At 37.5% G+C, this 18,554-nt stretch overlaps 4 protein-coding genes across 4 annotated transcripts; all 4 read left to right on the forward strand.

Annotated features, from left to right (window-relative positions):
* Nucleotides 1–160: 160 nt before the first annotated feature.
* Nucleotides 161–4,689, forward strand: LOC132798576 (uncharacterized). The gene is made up of 4 exons (XM_060810486.1): nucleotides 161–778; nucleotides 3,673–4,074; nucleotides 4,135–4,284; nucleotides 4,342–4,689. Exons 1-4 carry the CDS (start codon nucleotides 610–612, stop codon nucleotides 4,491–4,493), a joined length of 873 nt encoding a protein of 290 aa, XP_060666469.1. The 5' UTR covers nucleotides 161–609; the 3' UTR covers nucleotides 4,494–4,689.
* Nucleotides 4,690–6,385: 1,696 nt separating this feature from the next.
* LOC132797665 (serine proteinase stubble) lies at nucleotides 6,386–14,286 on the forward strand. The gene is made up of 5 exons (XM_060809421.1): nucleotides 6,386–6,911; nucleotides 12,314–13,439; nucleotides 13,505–13,640; nucleotides 13,697–13,993; nucleotides 14,061–14,286. The coding sequence occupies exons 1-5, from the start codon at nucleotides 6,719–6,721 to the stop codon at nucleotides 14,214–14,216; spliced, it is 1,908 nt and encodes a 635-aa protein (XP_060665404.1). The 5' UTR covers nucleotides 6,386–6,718; the 3' UTR covers nucleotides 14,217–14,286.
* A 243-nt stretch (nucleotides 14,287–14,529) lies between these two features.
* On the forward strand, nucleotides 14,530–15,362 carry LOC132797675 (N-alpha-acetyltransferase 20). Its single transcript, XM_060809427.1, has one exon. It carries the CDS (start codon nucleotides 14,640–14,642, stop codon nucleotides 15,261–15,263), a length of 624 nt encoding a protein of 207 aa, XP_060665410.1. The 5' UTR covers nucleotides 14,530–14,639; the 3' UTR covers nucleotides 15,264–15,362.
* LOC132797680 (N-alpha-acetyltransferase 20) lies at nucleotides 15,284–16,308 on the forward strand. The gene has a single exon (XM_060809433.1). It carries the CDS (start codon nucleotides 15,389–15,391, stop codon nucleotides 15,938–15,940), a length of 552 nt encoding a protein of 183 aa, XP_060665416.1. The 5' UTR covers nucleotides 15,284–15,388; the 3' UTR covers nucleotides 15,941–16,308.
* The last annotated feature ends 2,246 nt before the right edge of the window (nucleotides 16,309–18,554 follow it).

The raw sequence follows: 18,554 nt of genomic DNA on the forward strand, positions 1-18,554 counted from the left end.
ACAACAGTCGAAAGCTTAACTGAAAGCTCAACCAGCGCCAACTTCGAAAGCCTTCGAAATTGGTTATGTTGTTGTTTTTTGGCAGCGCGCTCATGGAAAACTTAAACAAAAAACTCGAGCTGAAAACTATAAATAAACGTGAGTTTTATGCAGCGCTCATTTCAAGATTTGCAAGCGGCGGGCGGCCAACGGAATTGTTCGCTGATTTTTTAAGTTTTTGCAGAAGTTTGTTTACTCTGTGCTTTGGCAATTGGCTAACAGTGTGTAGGTGTGTGAGAGTGTGTATTGTGTGGATAGATGTATGTGCACAATTGCAGCAACAATTGCAGTTAGCCGAGAAAACAACAGCAACAACAAACTGTAAAATTCGTGTAGAAACAAAAGTGAAGCCGGTTTTAAAAAATTACGCAAAAAAAAAACGAAACGAAAATTGCCAACGTTAGTGTATGAACGTTTGTGTTAAATCAAGCGACAAAGAAAAAATCAATTAAAACGAGTTTATATTGCCAATTGTGTAAAAGTGCTGTTCAAATCATCGACAACAACCAACAGTAACAACAACAGTAACATCAGCGTCAAGGGGCAACTAAAACCAAAAAAACAAAAACTATGAAAGCGTTTTACATTTTGCTGACCATCGCGGCAGTTGGTCTCGGAAGTGTCGCATCCGCTACGGTACCCACATCCGCTGCAGGCGACCCACAGCAGGCGGAGTATGTGGACGCCTCCGATCAAGTGTTCGCCTCACAGGGGACACCAACTGATTTGCCTGAGACAGGTAGATATATGAATATGCGCGACTATATGTTATGCAACAGAGCGACAAGAACTTGATATTCAAATCGAAAAGCGTTACGGTGCAACAAGTTTGTTGCCTCACTCTTTGATTTATCAAAAGTCGATTTGAAAATAAGATCAAAATTGAATTACACTTCACTCGCCAGTTGGTGACAAATATCTTAATATTTTATTTTTTGACGTATCTGCGCAGTTGTTTTGTACGGAAATGATTTTGAGAGATGAGAGTTTATAATAAATGAATACTTAGAGATAAATTTAACAAATATTGACGATATTTAAAGTGAAAAGAAATTATTTTCATATGTGTATATATTATTTGGAATATGCTATATTTAGAATATTTGTTTAGACTATTTTTAAAGTGATTGCATAACAAATTCTTGACGCACTATTTTGGTCTATAGCTTTGACTCATAGCGGAGGAGAATTTTATATTCAACTCACTTATTTCTCGTGTGATCTGCCTGTTAAATTTATTTCATGACTCACTGTGGTGTTTTTAACTTTACATAAAGTTTTTTGTTACCTTCGAACCTTGAAACAAGAAAACAGCAAGAGGGCTTACATCGTGATTGATTGACTCTCAGATACTTATATAAATATGAAAATATATCCTTCCGGTTTTGGTATTTATTTATTTTATATAGGCAAATAAAGAAAACAGAACATAATAAAGAAATAACTAGCTACAATAATAATATGCCACTAACAATTTTTAATAATTTTAAAGTCAGACAGTTTTATAACAAATAGTCAGAAAAACCAAATTACTTTAGAAATTAACAAGTAAATGGACTAAAAAATATTTTTTAAACATATGCATTTAACTTTACGTTTTTTGTTTGTCTGACTTTTAACACTTTTGCGACAGCAATAAAAAATCTTCGTTATTTGAACTTGACATATATTTTCACCTGCGTTGTGCGTGGATGCTTATGAGCCCGTGTGAGTGTGAATGCGTATGTCAGTGAGTGTGGTAAAAGTTATAAAAGCGCTGTAGAGTAATAACAAAGGCAACACTCAGAAAGTGAATGTCGAAATTTGAACGATGAGACGAGCTCACAGATCTTGTGCAAATATAAATTCTGAGGCGAAAATACAGATAAATATATTTATCGATTATGCAAAACAAAGTTGCAGAATAAACAAACAGGCAGACAGATACAGCAACAGCAACAGCAGCAGCTTTAGCCACCGCACGACTAGTTTATTTTATTCATTTCCAATTGCATTCATTAATTTAAGCAAAGAGGGAGAGCAAAAAATATATTATACGATATACAAACATTGCCAACCTGCGGTTTCGGCCTCTTGCGAAAAGTCAACACGTCAACGGCGAGGCAAAAAAAAAATCGACTAAACAAAAAAGAAACAGATAACAAAAAACCGGCTGCTGTTGTACGCATTTCTTAAAAGCACAAGAGCTTAAAACTGACCTACATCAATCGAAAAAAATAAAAGCAGCGCTAACTTCAAATGGGCTTTTCAAATGGAACCGCTGGAAGTTGTAATTGTAACATTTGGCTCTAATTGCGTAAAATGCCGCGCCACAATAGCGCCAAAAATTTATTGACATTTGCACTATAGCTTATGCAAACGAATGACTTAGGCAACGAACTCAATTTCAATGCCTGCTACCAACGTGTGAAATTTGCATGACTCGCATATAAACACAAAGCCCTTTAAGTGTTGACAGCATTAACGTCGATTCATTTTTGTCGAGTTGTGAGTTATAAGCTCACCTTTGACATTGAACTTGTCAGCAAAGCTACGAAAATCCAACACGCAAGTACTACAAATTGGGCACAAATTTTACAGACTTTCAAGTTGCTATGCCGCATCATGGCTGAAGTCTTAATAGTTGTATGGAAATTAAAGTTTAAGTCTTGGTTATTTAGATGTAATTAGCCATTTTGTATAAATACTTGGTATTTATGGACTTGTTTTGGTTTTTTGATATAATTTTAAAGCTATTAAATTTAATTGCAACCTTTACTTTAGACTCGCTTAGAAGATTAAAATCTAGACTTGAATGTCATTTTATGTTTTATAATAACCTTTGTTTGCTTCTTTGTGATTTTACACACTGATATTAGTATACATCCTTCTATATTTTTTATATTTCCTTTTATCATGTCATCAAGCTTTCATTGAAAAAATTCTTAGAAATTACATACATACAACAGTAGTATACTAAAATAGTTACGTAATGATAAGTGACGGACTTTAGAATAACATTGCAAAAAACTTAATAGCGCAAAAAATCGTAAAGTCTATACGACTATTTCGCAAAAAGGGGTCTTTATGATTAAAGACCACGAAACACATTAAGCCTACTTCAAAATTGTCAAAAATTAAAAAAAATATAAATTTTTTTAAAAGGAAGATTTATTTTGTGCTGCCCTTGTTCATTTTTTTAAAATGACAATTATAAAAAACCAGTTTAATTATCAATCTGAACTGGAGTGAATAACTTGTTCACTGCATATGTGATATTTTCATTTAAAAGTTCTTGACGTCAATGTTAAATGTAATAACTAAATGGATAAAGTTCTCTTGATGTTAATTCGTCAAACTCCAATTACCCACTCCAGAAAGACCTTGAATGCTACACGTCATTGTCACCTGTCACACAGACCCAAGATAATGCACACGTAAAATATTAATGACAGGCAGGTCCAATTTAAAAGTTACAGCTAAGGGAAAAAGGCTGTGATCGCGAGATGTGAACTCTGTCTCGCTTGGTTGCGCTCGGCGCAATGATGCATGCCTGACTGAACTTAATACGCATGCTATAAGTCTGGCCGTGACTTAATCGACTGACTCTTTAGCTTTCGGCTAACACTAATCTCACTACCACTTTCGCCACAGTTACAGCAGCAATATCGAGTGTGGGCAATGCTTTCTGCAGCCTCAGCTCACCGGGACTGGATGAATGCATTCGTGGACTTTTCCAGTTGATTGTTCCGAAACTGAAGACTGAGGGCTTGCAGGAGCTTAACATGGGCTCGATTGATCCGTATTTCTATCAGCGAGGCATCTTCCGTTACTCTAACGATGGCGTTCAAGGTGGCCTGCTCATCAAGAACATGGAAATAAACGGCATCAGCGGGTTAAAGGTGAACACAGTTGCCACCAATTTTACAAACAATGGTTTTGTCATTAAATTGGGTTTGGAGCTGCCCAAGCTGAAGGCTGGTGGACAATTCAAGGCTGATGTGAAGTTCGGCGGACTGCGCCTTGTGCCTAAGGGACCTTTCAACATAACTATTGGTGAGTAGTTCAATAACCAAAGGAAGTGGCACATTATACTAATATTACTCCAATTTACAGACAACGTCAAGGCAACGGTGTTGACTGACGGACACATTGAGGACCTTCCCAATGGGAGCCGTCGCCTTAGTCTGCACCGCCTAAATGCGAATGTGAATGTGGGCAGTGCTCGCGTGTTAGCCAACGGCATCTTTTCGGACCGTAATTTAAGTGGGTAGCAATTGTTAATGTAATTGAAATATTATTTGATCTTTAACTGCCTTGCAGATGCTATGATCCTGAATCTGGTCAATGAGAACTTACCGGAAATAACACGTGTGGGAATTCCTGCCACTCGTGAACAATGGGCGCCCATTTTGGTCACGCACATCAACGAATTCTTCGCCCCGGTTCCTATAGAGAAACTTTTGGTTCAGTAATATGGGCTCAATTCTTAACTTTTATATGCATTGTATTGCTAGTTAGTTATTAGTTATTATATACGAATTATCAGTTATTATTAATGCTGCTTCCAAATAGTTAACTTGCTTCACCAACTGTCACTTCAACAACGCAACATAAAACTAAACTAAATTGATATTTATTTATAAAATTCACTCAGTTTAAGGATTTCAAAATTATTAAATTCGTTTAATTAATTGCTTACATTTTAATTTATTTGTGGGTGTCTTGGCAACCATAGGTTTTGAAGTAACTGTTCATTTTTTTTATATACCTAAAAGTATGCATTATAAAAGTATTGGAATCATAACATCTGTAGCATACTTTTCGGCATCACAGATAATTAACCTAAAGGTTATTTAACTACAATATATTTCGCTTGGATATTCGAAGGATGTACAAAAAATAGACTATAAGGAACAAATGTGCGTGGTCACTGGATTCACGTCTTTCTCCGACTGTCTCTTCATCTTGATCTTGTTGTGAATTGCTTTCGAAAATACAACACTCCCAAATGGCCGATGGAGAATGGATAACGCTTTTACAATCAATCAACAGGAAATTTGCGCCTCGGGGTCCAATTACAGACAATTATTTGGCGAAATATTGAAATACACAAACACAATTGTTCATGTTTGCTTTATGTGCCGAAAAAAGGTTGAGGCCACCATGACAGTGTCACTCTAAAACGTCATCATACATTAATTTAAGATTGGCAAGCAGTTGCCCATTATTTGAAAGTCGGATCAAGTGGGATAACAACGAGAGCTGGCCAATTCTTGACAACAATTGATTTAATTTGCGATATTCTTAACTCTCACAACGCCCTCGCATATCATGACAATAGACTTTAACTTGATTTTGATTCGTTTCATTCGGTCTAATAATGAAATCATGCATGGTATTTCTGTCGATAAAGTTGAATGCATTCTTATTGCGCATAACCTGGGGGTAATGACAACAGCTAAGACGTTAAGAGCACATTTAAATGTGTGACTAACAAATACCCTATAATAAATTATATTCTTTATCTTACGCGTATTCAGGTGTCAGTGTGTCTAAAAATGTAATTATGGTATCTAAATTTGATATTTGTCACAAAGGCATTGTAGGTTGCGAAAGAGACAAAACTTCTGCAAGATGTAACATTTTATAATCATTTGTTACTTGACAAAAATATGGAAACATATATTAATAAATAAATAAAGTCTTTACATTGTTTAATTTCTATAAGTCTATACGATATATTTATAAGAACCAAAGAAAGAATCCAATTGGAATTTATGTGTAGAAAACTAAATAGTTTCTATGAGAACTTTCTGACAGTGCACATTAAGCATGTGGACAAGGCTTGAAAGCAAAGATATTGTTGGCTTTTTAATGCTTATTATGCAGCCATACAACTTACAGTTCTCGGTTAGAATCTCAGTCCGTCTGCATGTGGAGCAATGTGCGTAATCGGGTTGTAGCTGGCCACATGGGGGCAGTGGGCCAGGTGTGCGGCCAAGGAAGAGAACAAACTGGCACAGGAGCAGGAAAAGGCGTAGGCATTAATAGAACTAGTTTACAAATGCAAACGAAGCGTGTGTACATTAGAAGTTAACACCGAGTTGGTTAAAAGGTAGCCAAAACGCGGCCAATACATCGTCTATCAGGTATCGAAAAATGAGCGTGAATAATTGACGTTTCGGCACAGTCTGAGTCTCAGTCTCAGTCTCTGACTTTGTCTGCGTTTTGTGTCTGTCTCTTTTTCTTGTGTCTCTGCCATGGTCTCAGTCTCTGGCTCTCAGTCGGTGTTAACGTCGCTGTCATCGGAGCCGCTGGCGTTGTCGAGTGGTAGCTTCATAGCTGTTAACCAAACTGTGTTGCCATCACTTGGCTCAGAAGCTCGCGGACCTCGCTGGCCAACGGTCCTGTTTCTAATAGTCGCGGGAATTGGCAACGTTATCGATTCAAATTCTGAGCCAAGATCCAGACGAGAATATCTTTTCGAGCAGTCGTCTGCCCGTCCAGGTGAATGCCATCGGACAACGTGCGTCGCATTTTAAAAAGAACGTATCGAGACGCGTATCGGAGTGTGATTATATACTTATATTATATCAATTTATATATGGTCTGCAATTCACCGCTTCGAGTTGAAACAAAACAGCAAACAACAACAAAATAGCGCAAAATAATAAATAAAAATATTTTGCGGTCGAAAATGTTTACATTTTTGAGAATTTTATTACTTTGTGTGCATTTGTTGCATTTTAAAACGACATTAGCCGAGGATGTGCCATCGATAAGACCATCCACAACGACCCTATCTGATCAAGCTGAACAAACAAAGGCTCTCGAGACCTTGGCCGTGGTCAATGCTACAGTCGATCAAGATTTTGCGACTATTGCAGATGGTGAGTAAAGCTCCCAAATTATAGTAAAAGTGAAATTCTATGTGGTAAAAAACAAATGACTCAGACAACAAACTTGCAACTGAATTTTAATAAATTGGATATCTAATGAAATTTAATGCGTTTAAAGTTGTTGCTGTTGTTGTATTTCTGTTCTTTTAAAATATTAAAAGTAAAAATAAAACAACAAAAAGGAAATATTTGTGAAAAGTTATACTTTTAAAACTTAATTTAATTTGTTAACAAATCTGCCAATATTTACACTCTTGCTGTGCGTTTGCTGCCATATCATTGCCTAATTCTGCTATCATCTTTTAGACGTCATCCGGAAGGTTCGTTGACATTGGACTACTATAAAAATGCTGATAAATTTATGCTGGGCACGCAGTCAATATTACTTGTTTGACCTTCAGAATTGTACAAACTATTTAGTAACAATGGGGAAAATGTCAACTTTTTTATGTATCACACTCTTCATCCTCCTTTTCCCGCTTGGCGTGATGGCCCTTTGTACCAGTTTGGGATTGTGTTCTCTGCCAACTTTCTATTACTTGCAAAGTCGACATCAAAATCTGACAGTGGAGGCGTATTTTTTTAGAGCTCGCCGAGCTTGTCGCCTGTCAATGGCCGCAACTTGAGTACTTGTGCTCTTTTATTTATTGCCAACAATTAGACAATTAGGCAGCACTTTTGATGTAGCCACATAAAAAAGTCACGCCTCAAGTCGACGACATAAGCCTATTAATACAGTTTGAGCAGAGCGAATACTTCTTGAGCATTAGCTTTGACTAAATTGAGTTTTAATTTGATTAAATAACTTATGTGGGGTTTGGCAAACCCTATTAATTTATATACCCCATAAAGTGTTGACACCCAGCTGCATATTCGCCTGCAGTTTATTTTCAGATTCAGTTTCTGCCTCTGCCTATGGTTGGAGCTATGATCACACTGCGTATTAATCCAGTTTAATTTGTGACTTGTCTGGGACGCAGAAGGAACAAGTCGAAGATGTAGACCTTGAACTTGTGTCTTGCCCCCATTGTGGTCTTATCTGTGACTATCTTTAGTATCTTGACAGCAAAGTTAATAAGTTTGTAACGCTAGGGGGTGTTGCCATCTTAAAGTGATCCGCAAACTGAGATCACTTGAAAGTTCATTAGCCTCTAAACAAGACAAAAACTTATATGGTATGATGATGATGTTTATTCCCAGCAAAAACACTTTTTTTTAGCCAATCTGTCCCGCTGTTGTCGAAGCACCTAAGCCACAAAAGAAGACCAAACTATCCAATATTTACTTAACATTCGTTCACGCTTCGAGTTCCAGTTTCACGCTTCAAGTGATTACTCAATATTTTGACATTTCTTAAAAAAAATGTATACGTGTATGAGAAAAACAAAAAACAAAAGCAAGAATATTGACAATAAACTTAAGCGTTTTTCAAGCTGAATGACAATTGCTGTGCCATTTTTATCTTAATGTTGTTGCTGTTTCTGATGTTGTTGCGCACCTTTCAACGCACAATTGACAACATTTCCTTTTGTCAGCTGCCGCCGAGTCGCTCCCCCTAAGCAACTTTCTACTGTCACTTGTCATATTTATGTAAGTAGATTCCCCCTTCTCTCGTCTTCTATATTTGTCAAGTCTATTGGCAGCTTCTTAAAATTGGCCTAGGCTGCTTTTGTTCTCTGTGATTTATAACTCTAGCTCTGGCACTTTTTGTTGTTCTTTTTGGTTAGCATCTGTCTGCCATTTGTTTAATTTATTTAGAATTTCGCGTGTGGCCCACATTATAGTTGGCTCGCATTTGATTTATGTGCTCAGCCAAAGAGTTCCCTAAATGAGCCATTTAGTTTTTATTTTGTTTATGGAGTGTTCATATTACCATAAATACCCTATGCGAAATCGCTTATACATACATAGTATGTATTCAACTTATGTTGTAAGATATAGTCGTAAAGCTAATTAATAATAATGAAACTGTTTTTGCTTTAAGTAAATTAAATTATTGTTATTTTTTAAGATTCTGTTTATTGCAATCGATTCTATAATATTTCCTGGATATTTATTTGTTTCATCTATTATTTTATTACATTTAGCTCATTACTTCAATGTCTAAGTCTTTTGTTTGATTCTCGAATTTAAACGGCGTATGCTTTTATATATTCCCTAATATTCGTCCTTGATGATTATACCCGCTACCCATAGGGTAGAAATGTATTATAACTGTGTGCCTCCTTTAATGGCATTGACGATCCCTTAAAAGTTTTTTTCTTGTCCGTATAAACACTTAGATCTGAGATACTATAAGATATAGTTGATTTGGCTGATAATCTGATATATTTTGCACTTTTGGTATACTTTGATTGTAGTACTATATCAATATACCAAATGTAGACTTTTGTACATTTTTTGTTTTAGTATTTTTGCTGGGGTATTTCAGAGTTGAGCACTTTCGACTGTATCTTTATTTTTCTGAAATTACGTTTGTGCTTATTATTGTCATACGGCTTCTTGACAATCGACAGATTAATTATTTTATCTCATAAAGGGTATGTATTTCTGATCAAAATAAAAGTTTCTGTGAAGTATCCATTGAATTTGTGTGAATTTGTGTGTGTATAGATCTTCACAACTATCAAATATAAAGACAACCAAATATGTGCATATGTTTATGTCTTCTCCAGGACCATTTTCCATAATAATAATGTCTAATAATTTTGTTTATTTTTAAAATTCATCGATCTTATCAGTCACACATATGACATTGCACTAGATAAGGAGCTTTTGAGGTTTTTGTAAATATTAGCACACTAATAAGGTTGTTTTAATAATAAGTTTACATTTCACTGAAATTCGAGTTGCGAAGATTTTAAGTCAAGTCTCGATTCTTATTTGTTTTTTATATCAGATCAATAAACCGATATAGTCCTTGACAGTATAGTCATAAATAAATGGGGATAATCAAAACAAACAATTTTCTGTAAGTCCTCTGTTTAGTCACTTAATAAATATCTTCTATTTAAGCTTTTATTAAAGTGGATACTTAAAAGTGCATAAAGTAGGAATGTGTCGATTGATGTGCACGTGTTTTTTCTCTTTAGTCTCGGGTAAGGCGGAATGGAGACCACGTTGAACGCACGTTACGCATATTGAATAAGTATTTTTATACCCGCTACCCATAGGGTAGAAGGGTATTATAACTTTGTGCCGGCAGGAAATGTATGTAACAGGTAGAAGGAGGCATCTCCGACCCTATAAAGTATATATATTCTTGATCAGCGTCAACAGCCGAGACGATATAGCCATGTCCGTCTGTCCGTCTGTCCGTCTGTGTGTCTGTCCGTCTGTCCGTCCGTCCGTATGAACACCTAGATCTCAGAGACTATAAGAGATAGAGCTATAATTTTTTTTCGACAACATTTGTTATGTTTGCACGCAGATCAAGTTTATTTCAAATTTTGCCACGCCCACTTCCGCCCCGCAAAACAAAAAATCGAATAACAAGCGTAATTTTAAAGCTAGAGTTCCGAATTTTGGTATATATAATAACTACTATAGTAGTTATGATTTCTGAAAATTTGGTTGCGATCAGATAAAAATTGTCGAAGTTATAAAAGAAATATTTTTGTATGGGCAAAAACGCCTACTTACTAGGGGTCTTAGTTGCTTTGGCTGACAATCTGGTATATTGTGCCGTCTATGGTATATTTTGAATGCGGTACTATGTCGATATACCAAATATACCATTTGGTATATTTTTAGTATTTTTGCAGTATATTCGGTATATTTTGAGAAAATACCGCAAATTATATTTATTTTATTCAAAATGGGTAGCGGGTATCTCACAGTCGAGTACACTCGACTGTAGCTTTCTTACTTGTTTGTGAATGACATTTGCATATTACAAAGGAAACTTTAGCACGCATGCCAAACTTCCAATCCAAAATGTTAGTGCTTCGCTTGTGAGTCATCTCAATTGAATCTCTATGTGTACTCGTAATATTGTCGATTCCCTGTAGAAAGCCTGAAAGATCTTATTACTCATGGCCCAAATCATGCAAGCATTTTTATGTTTATTGTTAATGGCCCCATTTTTCTTTGATGGATTTTAAATTGTTATGACAGCTGTCAAACACTGGGAGAATTGCTGAATTCAAGTTGTCAAGCTGTCAGGGATTTGTGTTTATAGAACGGCATTCACTTGGATATAATATGAAGTGTTTAATTACACTTGCACTTATGAGCAGAACAACAGGCTGACATTATTTATATAATTGTACGTGCAACTTATTTAAGTGCTTTTAGTTTTATTACATTTGAAGAGTTCCTATATAATATACAAAATTTTCAAATAACAACTTTTCCTTTAGTGTAGAAGGGTATCATAACTTTGAGCTGACCCTATAAAGCTCATATATTTTTGATCAGCGTCAACAGCCGAGTCAATATAGCCATGTTCGTCTGTCCGTATGGACAACTAAATTTCAAAGACTATAAGGGATACTTACATACCAAATGCATGTCTATGTATATCGGAAAAGTGTTTTTTTTTTCGTTATATTTATTTGGTATATTTAAATGATAATACTACATACACTGTTTTGCTTTTAAAGAGAATGGGTTGTTGGTATCTGTAGCTTCTGTTTTTTTTTATACCCGCTACCCATAGGGTAGAAGGGTATTATAACTTTGTGCCGGCAGGAAATGTATGTAACAGGTAGAAGGAGGCATCTCCGACCCTATAAAGTATATATATTCTTGATCAGCGTCAACAGCCGAGACGATATAGCCATGTCCGTCTGTCCGTCTGTGTGTCTGTCCGTCCGTCCGTATGAACACCTAGATCTCAGAGACTATAAGAGATAGAGCTATAATTTTTTTTCGACAACATTTGTTATGTTTGCACGCAGATCAAGTTTGTTTCAAATTTTTGCCACGCCCACTTCCGCCCCCGCAAAACAAAAAAATCGAATAACAAGCGTAATTTTAAAGCTAGAGTTCCGAATTTTGGTATATATAATAACTACTATAGTAGTTATGATTTCTGAAAATTTGGTTGCGATCAGATAAAAATTGTCGAAGTTATAAAAGAAATATTTTTGTATGGGCAAAAACGCCTACTTACTAGGGGTCTTAGTTGCTTTGGCTGACAATCTGGTATATTGTGCCGTCTATGGTATATTTTGAATGCGGTACTATGTCGATATACCAAATATACCATTTGGTATATTTTTAGTATTTTTGCAGTATATTCGGTATATTTTGAGAAAATACCGCAAATTATATTTATTTTATTCAAAATGGGTAGCGGGTATCTCACAGTCGAGTACACTCGACTGTAGCTTTCTTACTTGTTTTTATTCCATTTAGATATTTGGTCTTATTTTATTCTTCTTGTACAGCTTCCGAAATACCTGACCAAACCCGAAAGCAGAGACAATTCTTCTTCGATCCCAGTCTCTTCATTCTGCAAGCTGGACTGACTGGCGGCGGCGCCTGGGAAGGCTCCAGATGTCTAACTAGCAAAGGTCAGCCTGGGGTTTGTGTTCGCATTGCCAGCTGCCAGCGGTATTATCGGGTCGTGAGGCAGTTGTCATTTATAGCGGTGCGTCAATGGCAGCCCCAGAGCTCGTTGGGATTAGGAGCGGATGTGTGCAACTTTTATGATCAACTGGGACGTATTAACAATGGCATCTGCTGCACGGATGTGGATGCAAACACCTTTGGCGTTTTTCCAATACCTACAACAACTACGCCCCCAACTAGACCAACAACGACTACCGAGAAACCTACGCCATCTGCTGATGAGATTGACAGAGTGGAAGAGGCTGAAGGAGAATATGAACCAGAGCAGCCAGTGGAAAGCGCAGATCCTGTGGATATCGATCCAGATCCAATTGATAACATCAATAGCGTTGAAGACACACCCGACTTCCAGGATATGAACAACATTGATGGCAGTGCCCCCGAGTCTCAGGCACATCCGCAACCGCCTGCTGCCTTGCCATCGGTAACACCGCCCACAACTGCGATTTATCCATATCAATGGCCATTTGGCACCTTTGCAGGTGGCGTGCCACAATGGCCCCCACCGTTGCCTACCCATCCACCCACAATTGGAGGCTGGCCGCCACCGATTCCAACGCATCCACCTAGTCATCAGTACCCCACACATCCAACCTCAAGACCGAATCCCTCCACTCCCAGCACAGTGCTGACCACCCGACGACCCACATCCCGTCCATCCAGCAAACCTACGACCACCACTAGGCGACCCAGCTATCCGGTAGGGAGCACAACGACAACGCGCCGACCAACAACTGGCGGAGTGAGTGCAGAAGGTTTGCCATTGCAGTGTGGCAACAAGAATCCTGTGTCGCCGGATCAGGAGCGTATTGTGGGCGGTATTAATGCCAGTCCTCATGAGTTCCCCTGGATTGCGGTCCTATTCAAATCCGGCAAGCAGTTTTGTGGCGGCAGCCTGATCACAAACAGCCACATTCTCACAGCTGCACATTGCGTGGCCCGGTAAGTGACTCCATATGTTATGTATGAAGAGGTAACTGTAATTCTGGCTTTATTTATTGATTTAGAATGACCTCGTGGGATGTGGCCGCCTTAACTGCACACTTGGGTGACTACAACATTCGCACGGACTTTGAAGTGCAACACGTTTCCCGTCGAATCAAGCGCCTTGTGCGCCACAAGGGCTTCGAATTTAGCACATTGGTAAGCCATTGTAGTCTTTACGGTTTATGGCATAAATTAATGTCTTTACTCGATAGCACAACGACATTGCCATTTTGACGCTGAGTGAACCAGTGCAATTTACCACTGAAATTCAACCAATTTGCCTGCCCACTTCGGCCGCTCAGCAGGCGCGCTCCTACAGCGGCCAGGTCGCCACGGTCGCCGGTTGGGGAAGTTTGCGTGAGAATGGGCCACAGCCATCGATTTTGCAGAAAGTGGACATTCCAATCTGGGCCAATTCCGAGTGCGCTCAGAAATATGGTCGCGCAGCGCCTGGTGGCATCATCGAGTCCATGATCTGTGCCGGTCAAGCTGCCAAGGATTCCTGCAGCGTAAGTCACAGTTGATGTAATTTTATTCATTTTATTGTATATATTGTTATTGTTTACTTGCTGACAGGGTGACTCTGGAGGTCCAATGATTGTCAACGAAGGTAGTCGCTATACGCAAGTGGGCATCGTCTCGTGGGGCATTGGATGTGGCAAGGGACAGTATCCGGGTGTCTATACACGTGTCACTTCGCTTCTGCCCTGGATCTACAAGAACATCAAATGAAAACTCTAGTATTGTGTTTAGTTTAAGTGGTGATATATTGAGACATGTGAAATAAACAGTATAATCTGCATACTTTGTATTTTTTAATACGTTCATAATTAATTTCATTAAAGTGTGGCACACTTTGTGTGATTCAAATTTTAATTTCTTCCCCTAATACGGATTTAATTTGAGCTTAAAATTTCCCTTTTTAAAGACCCATCTTAGTAGTTAAAAGTGGTTGTGGTCTCAGCTAAGGCTATTTTTTAATGCGGCCCCAAAGTATGCTAAGCTTTTTTTATTGCATCGAATGTTAAATTCATATACTTGACGTGAGCTCGAATAGCCTTTTAAATTCTTATCAATAAAAACTTCAGAGGTTACGTAGGCTCTAAGAACAATTGTAATCAAATTTTATACTTGGTGCATCGTTGTGTATTAACTATGACAGCCATTCGTGAGTTTGCGTTACAGGATCTATTTAAATTTAATCGCATTGTCTTTGATCAACTGACCGAAGTTTACTCACTTGAAGTTTTTTTAAATAAATTTCTGGAATATCCATTTTTGTCTGAAGTGGCCACTGCACCTGACGGACAGATCATGGGATTTCTAATCGGTTGTCGTATCATTGACAGTGATAATCGAGTCGGCGACACAAAGCATTTTGATTTCAATAATAACCATGGTCATGTCAGTGTTCTCTCCATTGATCATAGGTATCGTTGCTTGGGACTGGGGACAATTTTAATGAACTTGTTTAAAGCCAAGCTGGACCTCAAAAACGATTTGTTCGTGGATCTCTATGTGCGTAGACGAAATGCTCAAGCTGTTCGACTTTACATGTCCTTGGGCTTTGTTATCTGGCGTGAGCTACCTCGTTACTATAGGGATGACATCGGCTATGAAATGAGATTGCCGCTGACTCGAGATGTGAATCGCAAGTGCTTAAATCAGCCGAAATCAAAACTGGGCAATCTCTATTCTATTGGACATCAGGTTCTAGAAATGCCGATGAACTATCTGGTTAGACTTATGAATGCCCTATGTAGCCTTATGATGAAATGACAATATGTATTGAAAATTCGATAAAATTCATGAACATTACATAAATAATATTCACTCGTTTGAAATGATCAAAATCTTATTGTTAAACGTATAAAATAAGTTGTTTTTCCGTTAATGTTGCTACAATGTCTTGCTTGAGGGAAATGCGCCTGGATGATTTGTTCACATTCAACCCATTGGTTTTCGATCCATTCACCGAAGTCTATCGTATCGGATTTTTCATGCGTCACATTGCTCAGTGGCCAGAATTGGCAGCGGCATCCATAGCTCCAGATGGTCGCTTGGTTGGCTTCATTTTCGGCAAGTTTTTGGACGGTGTCAAAGATAATACTCAGCAGCACGGACACGTCTGCGCATTGACAGTGCTCTCTGATTATCGTCGTCTGGGTATTGCATCTCTGCTTATGAATTATTTTGCTCAGATGTTGGATTTGAAGAGCGCCTGGTATGTGGATTTGTATTTGCGATGCAGTAATTCTGCCGCCTACAATCTATATTGCGCTCTGGGCTACGAGATGCGTCGTGTTCTTCTCGACTATTATCCAGGCGATCCAGAGGAGAATGCGTATGATATGAGAATGCCACTATCCATAGATGTAAATCAGTTGTCCTTGGCCTTGGCCAGCAGGGAACCTGTTCGCCTGCCCTTGGAAGATGATAGTGATGACGACTATTAGAACATGGAAGTGGGCGTGGCGTTCACTCATAATGTGGTTTCTTTTCATATCTGGCGTACAAGAGCATTTGCAATTTGTTCAACTAATTAAGTAAAAAAATAAGAAAGGGAAAGCTCAATTGCGAGAAATTTCAACAGCAGCCAAGTTTCCGCTGACGCACAAAACTAAACTACAAATCTTATGGTGTAGATAGATATAGATATGTGTATGTAGACCACTACAACTAAAGATACACGTACATGTGCCTTAACGCAGTTTTTTATGCCAGGCAAATTTAATTGCGAATACCAAAACCAAAAAATCAAGTAAAATAAAAAGATTTTAAAACATTGAAACACTTGCGGCGACGCGTCCGTTTCAATGGTCAAGGCTCACATTGTGGTTTTTTTATTGGCCACAGTTTATTTTGACTTTTTGTCTTTTTTAAATATGCGACATACAGATGCGATGGGGGGAGGAATGAGGAGTGGCCAATTTGCTTGTCTAAAAAACCCGCTATGAATTTTATAATTCGTGCAACTTGAAACTCAAATGACGCAAAATTTCTTTCAGTGTTTCTGTCTTCAGTTTTTTGATTGTTGTAGTAGCATTCAATTTGTCTATGACATGTATTTAGATTTCGTTCAGCAATTTGCTCAAACTACTATATTCATTGATTTTGGTGGCGTCGAGTGCAATGAACTTTTTATGGCTTTTTCCCCGTGCTTTTCTTATATTTTCGGGCTAAGTAATCGCAAAACAGATGTTTGTTCTATTTTACGTTATACCAAAGGCTTTACCTATTCCTTTTAAAGTATTGCACAATGATTGTCATGGAGAAAATGCGTGTTTTAAATAATAATAAATAAAATGTAAATAGTTATTTTTGTAACATGTGTAATGTTAGTCATAGAGATAACCTTTAAGTATTTGTTATACTCACTACACATAGGGTAAAGTATATTCTTGATCAGCGTCAACACCCGAGACGATATAGCCATATGTCTGTCTGTCCGACCGTATAAACACCTAAGTAGCTCACAGACACTATGTTATAAGAGTTTTTTTGTTGGACACCTCCTGTTATTTTTGCATGAAGATCAAGTTTGTTTCGAATTTTTACCACGCCCACTTCCGCTTTCCCAAAAAAAAGAAGCACAAGATGCAATCTGCGATCTGATAAAAATTGCAGAAGTTTTTTGAGACATTTTGAGAAAAAAATTACATTCGGAATAGAATCTATAGTATTATATATTTTGTATACCAATATAGCCTTGATTAGATTTCGGTAGTTTTCCGAGATATTAGATTTGTATATTTAAGAAAGGCTTTATTGAAAATGAGTGGCTTGTTAGATTGTTTTTTCTCAGTAATTACTGCTTTCTGCTGATGATTGACTTTGGTAGCAACGACTGCTGCTGCTGCTCCTGACTGTTTCTACTACGACTGTTGATACCGATAGTTTACTGCCTATCGACTTATAAATGCCAACCAAGTGTCTACGACTAGCCTCCACTTCGGTTAAATGTATATTGTTGGTTTCAAAGTCAATCAGCCCTTTTAATTGAATATGGGCAGTTTTATAGGTTATTCAGTCGGCCATTTGAAAGTTTAAGATATTTAAATATACAAGATCGCAATTTAAATATGCAAATATTTTACGCTCTTCTAATGAGGTTAATGTTCGAGACATGTTGACTCTGACTCAGACCCAGGCGCTGTGCGCTTGTTCAGCGTTCTATTTATACGATTTAATGGCGCATTTTGCACAAAAATAAAGTAAAGTACTAACCAATTTGTATATGCGATCAATCTATACCGTTCAATATCATTCCCATAGAGGCAGAAATGGTTCTATTTGTGTATTAGTATAAATAAAATCGCAACAGCATAATTAATGATGGCGAAAGTGCGCGAAATAAAAATCTAATTAAAATGTTGGGCAGGTGGTCCAGAGGTAACACAGCTAATTCACAATCAAACCAATCATTATATACATAAGATAAGTTGGGTATGAAGATGAATGAATCTTTAATGCTGCAGACAATACATATTCTATAAGCTATATATTTAGTCTGGTTCGTCTTCTGTTGTGTTTCCAATAAGATTCTATTCACTTGATGTTTAAACATGTTTAAACTTTTAGTCTTTTACTTATATATTAAAAACATATGTGATTTATTATGACATATTCCCAGCATGTGGCAGCGTTGCAGAGCCTCAAGAGCAAGACTGTCCAAACTGTTCATCATCATTCACTTGGCTTTGTATCGTGATTGTATCACATTGTGTTCATGATATTTCGCGACTGTTGGTCAATCTTTTTTTTGTTGTTAAATGTATATAATAAAATACACATATATGTATGTATGTATATGTGTATATAAACTGATTCAACGCTCTTGCTATATAGTATAATAGATAGTTCCGTAGCGGGCACGGGTACGGGCACGAGCTCGGGCTGCATGCGCCTATTTGTTTTTATGCTTTCCTTTTGGCGTTTCGCTTTTTTGGCAAGCGATCAATTTGACAAAAAGCTAAACATATTGCCAGTGCTGTGTACAATTTAAGTACCAGATGTATACAGTCGAGAGCAAGATTCTAGCACCACATTTTCAATTTAGAAATGAGTAAT

The sequence above is a fragment of the Drosophila nasuta genome, chromosome 2L (genome assembly GCF_023558535.2).
Source record: "Drosophila nasuta strain 15112-1781.00 chromosome 2L, ASM2355853v1, whole genome shotgun sequence".
NCBI lineage: Eukaryota > Metazoa > Arthropoda > Insecta > Diptera > Drosophilidae > Drosophila > Drosophila nasuta.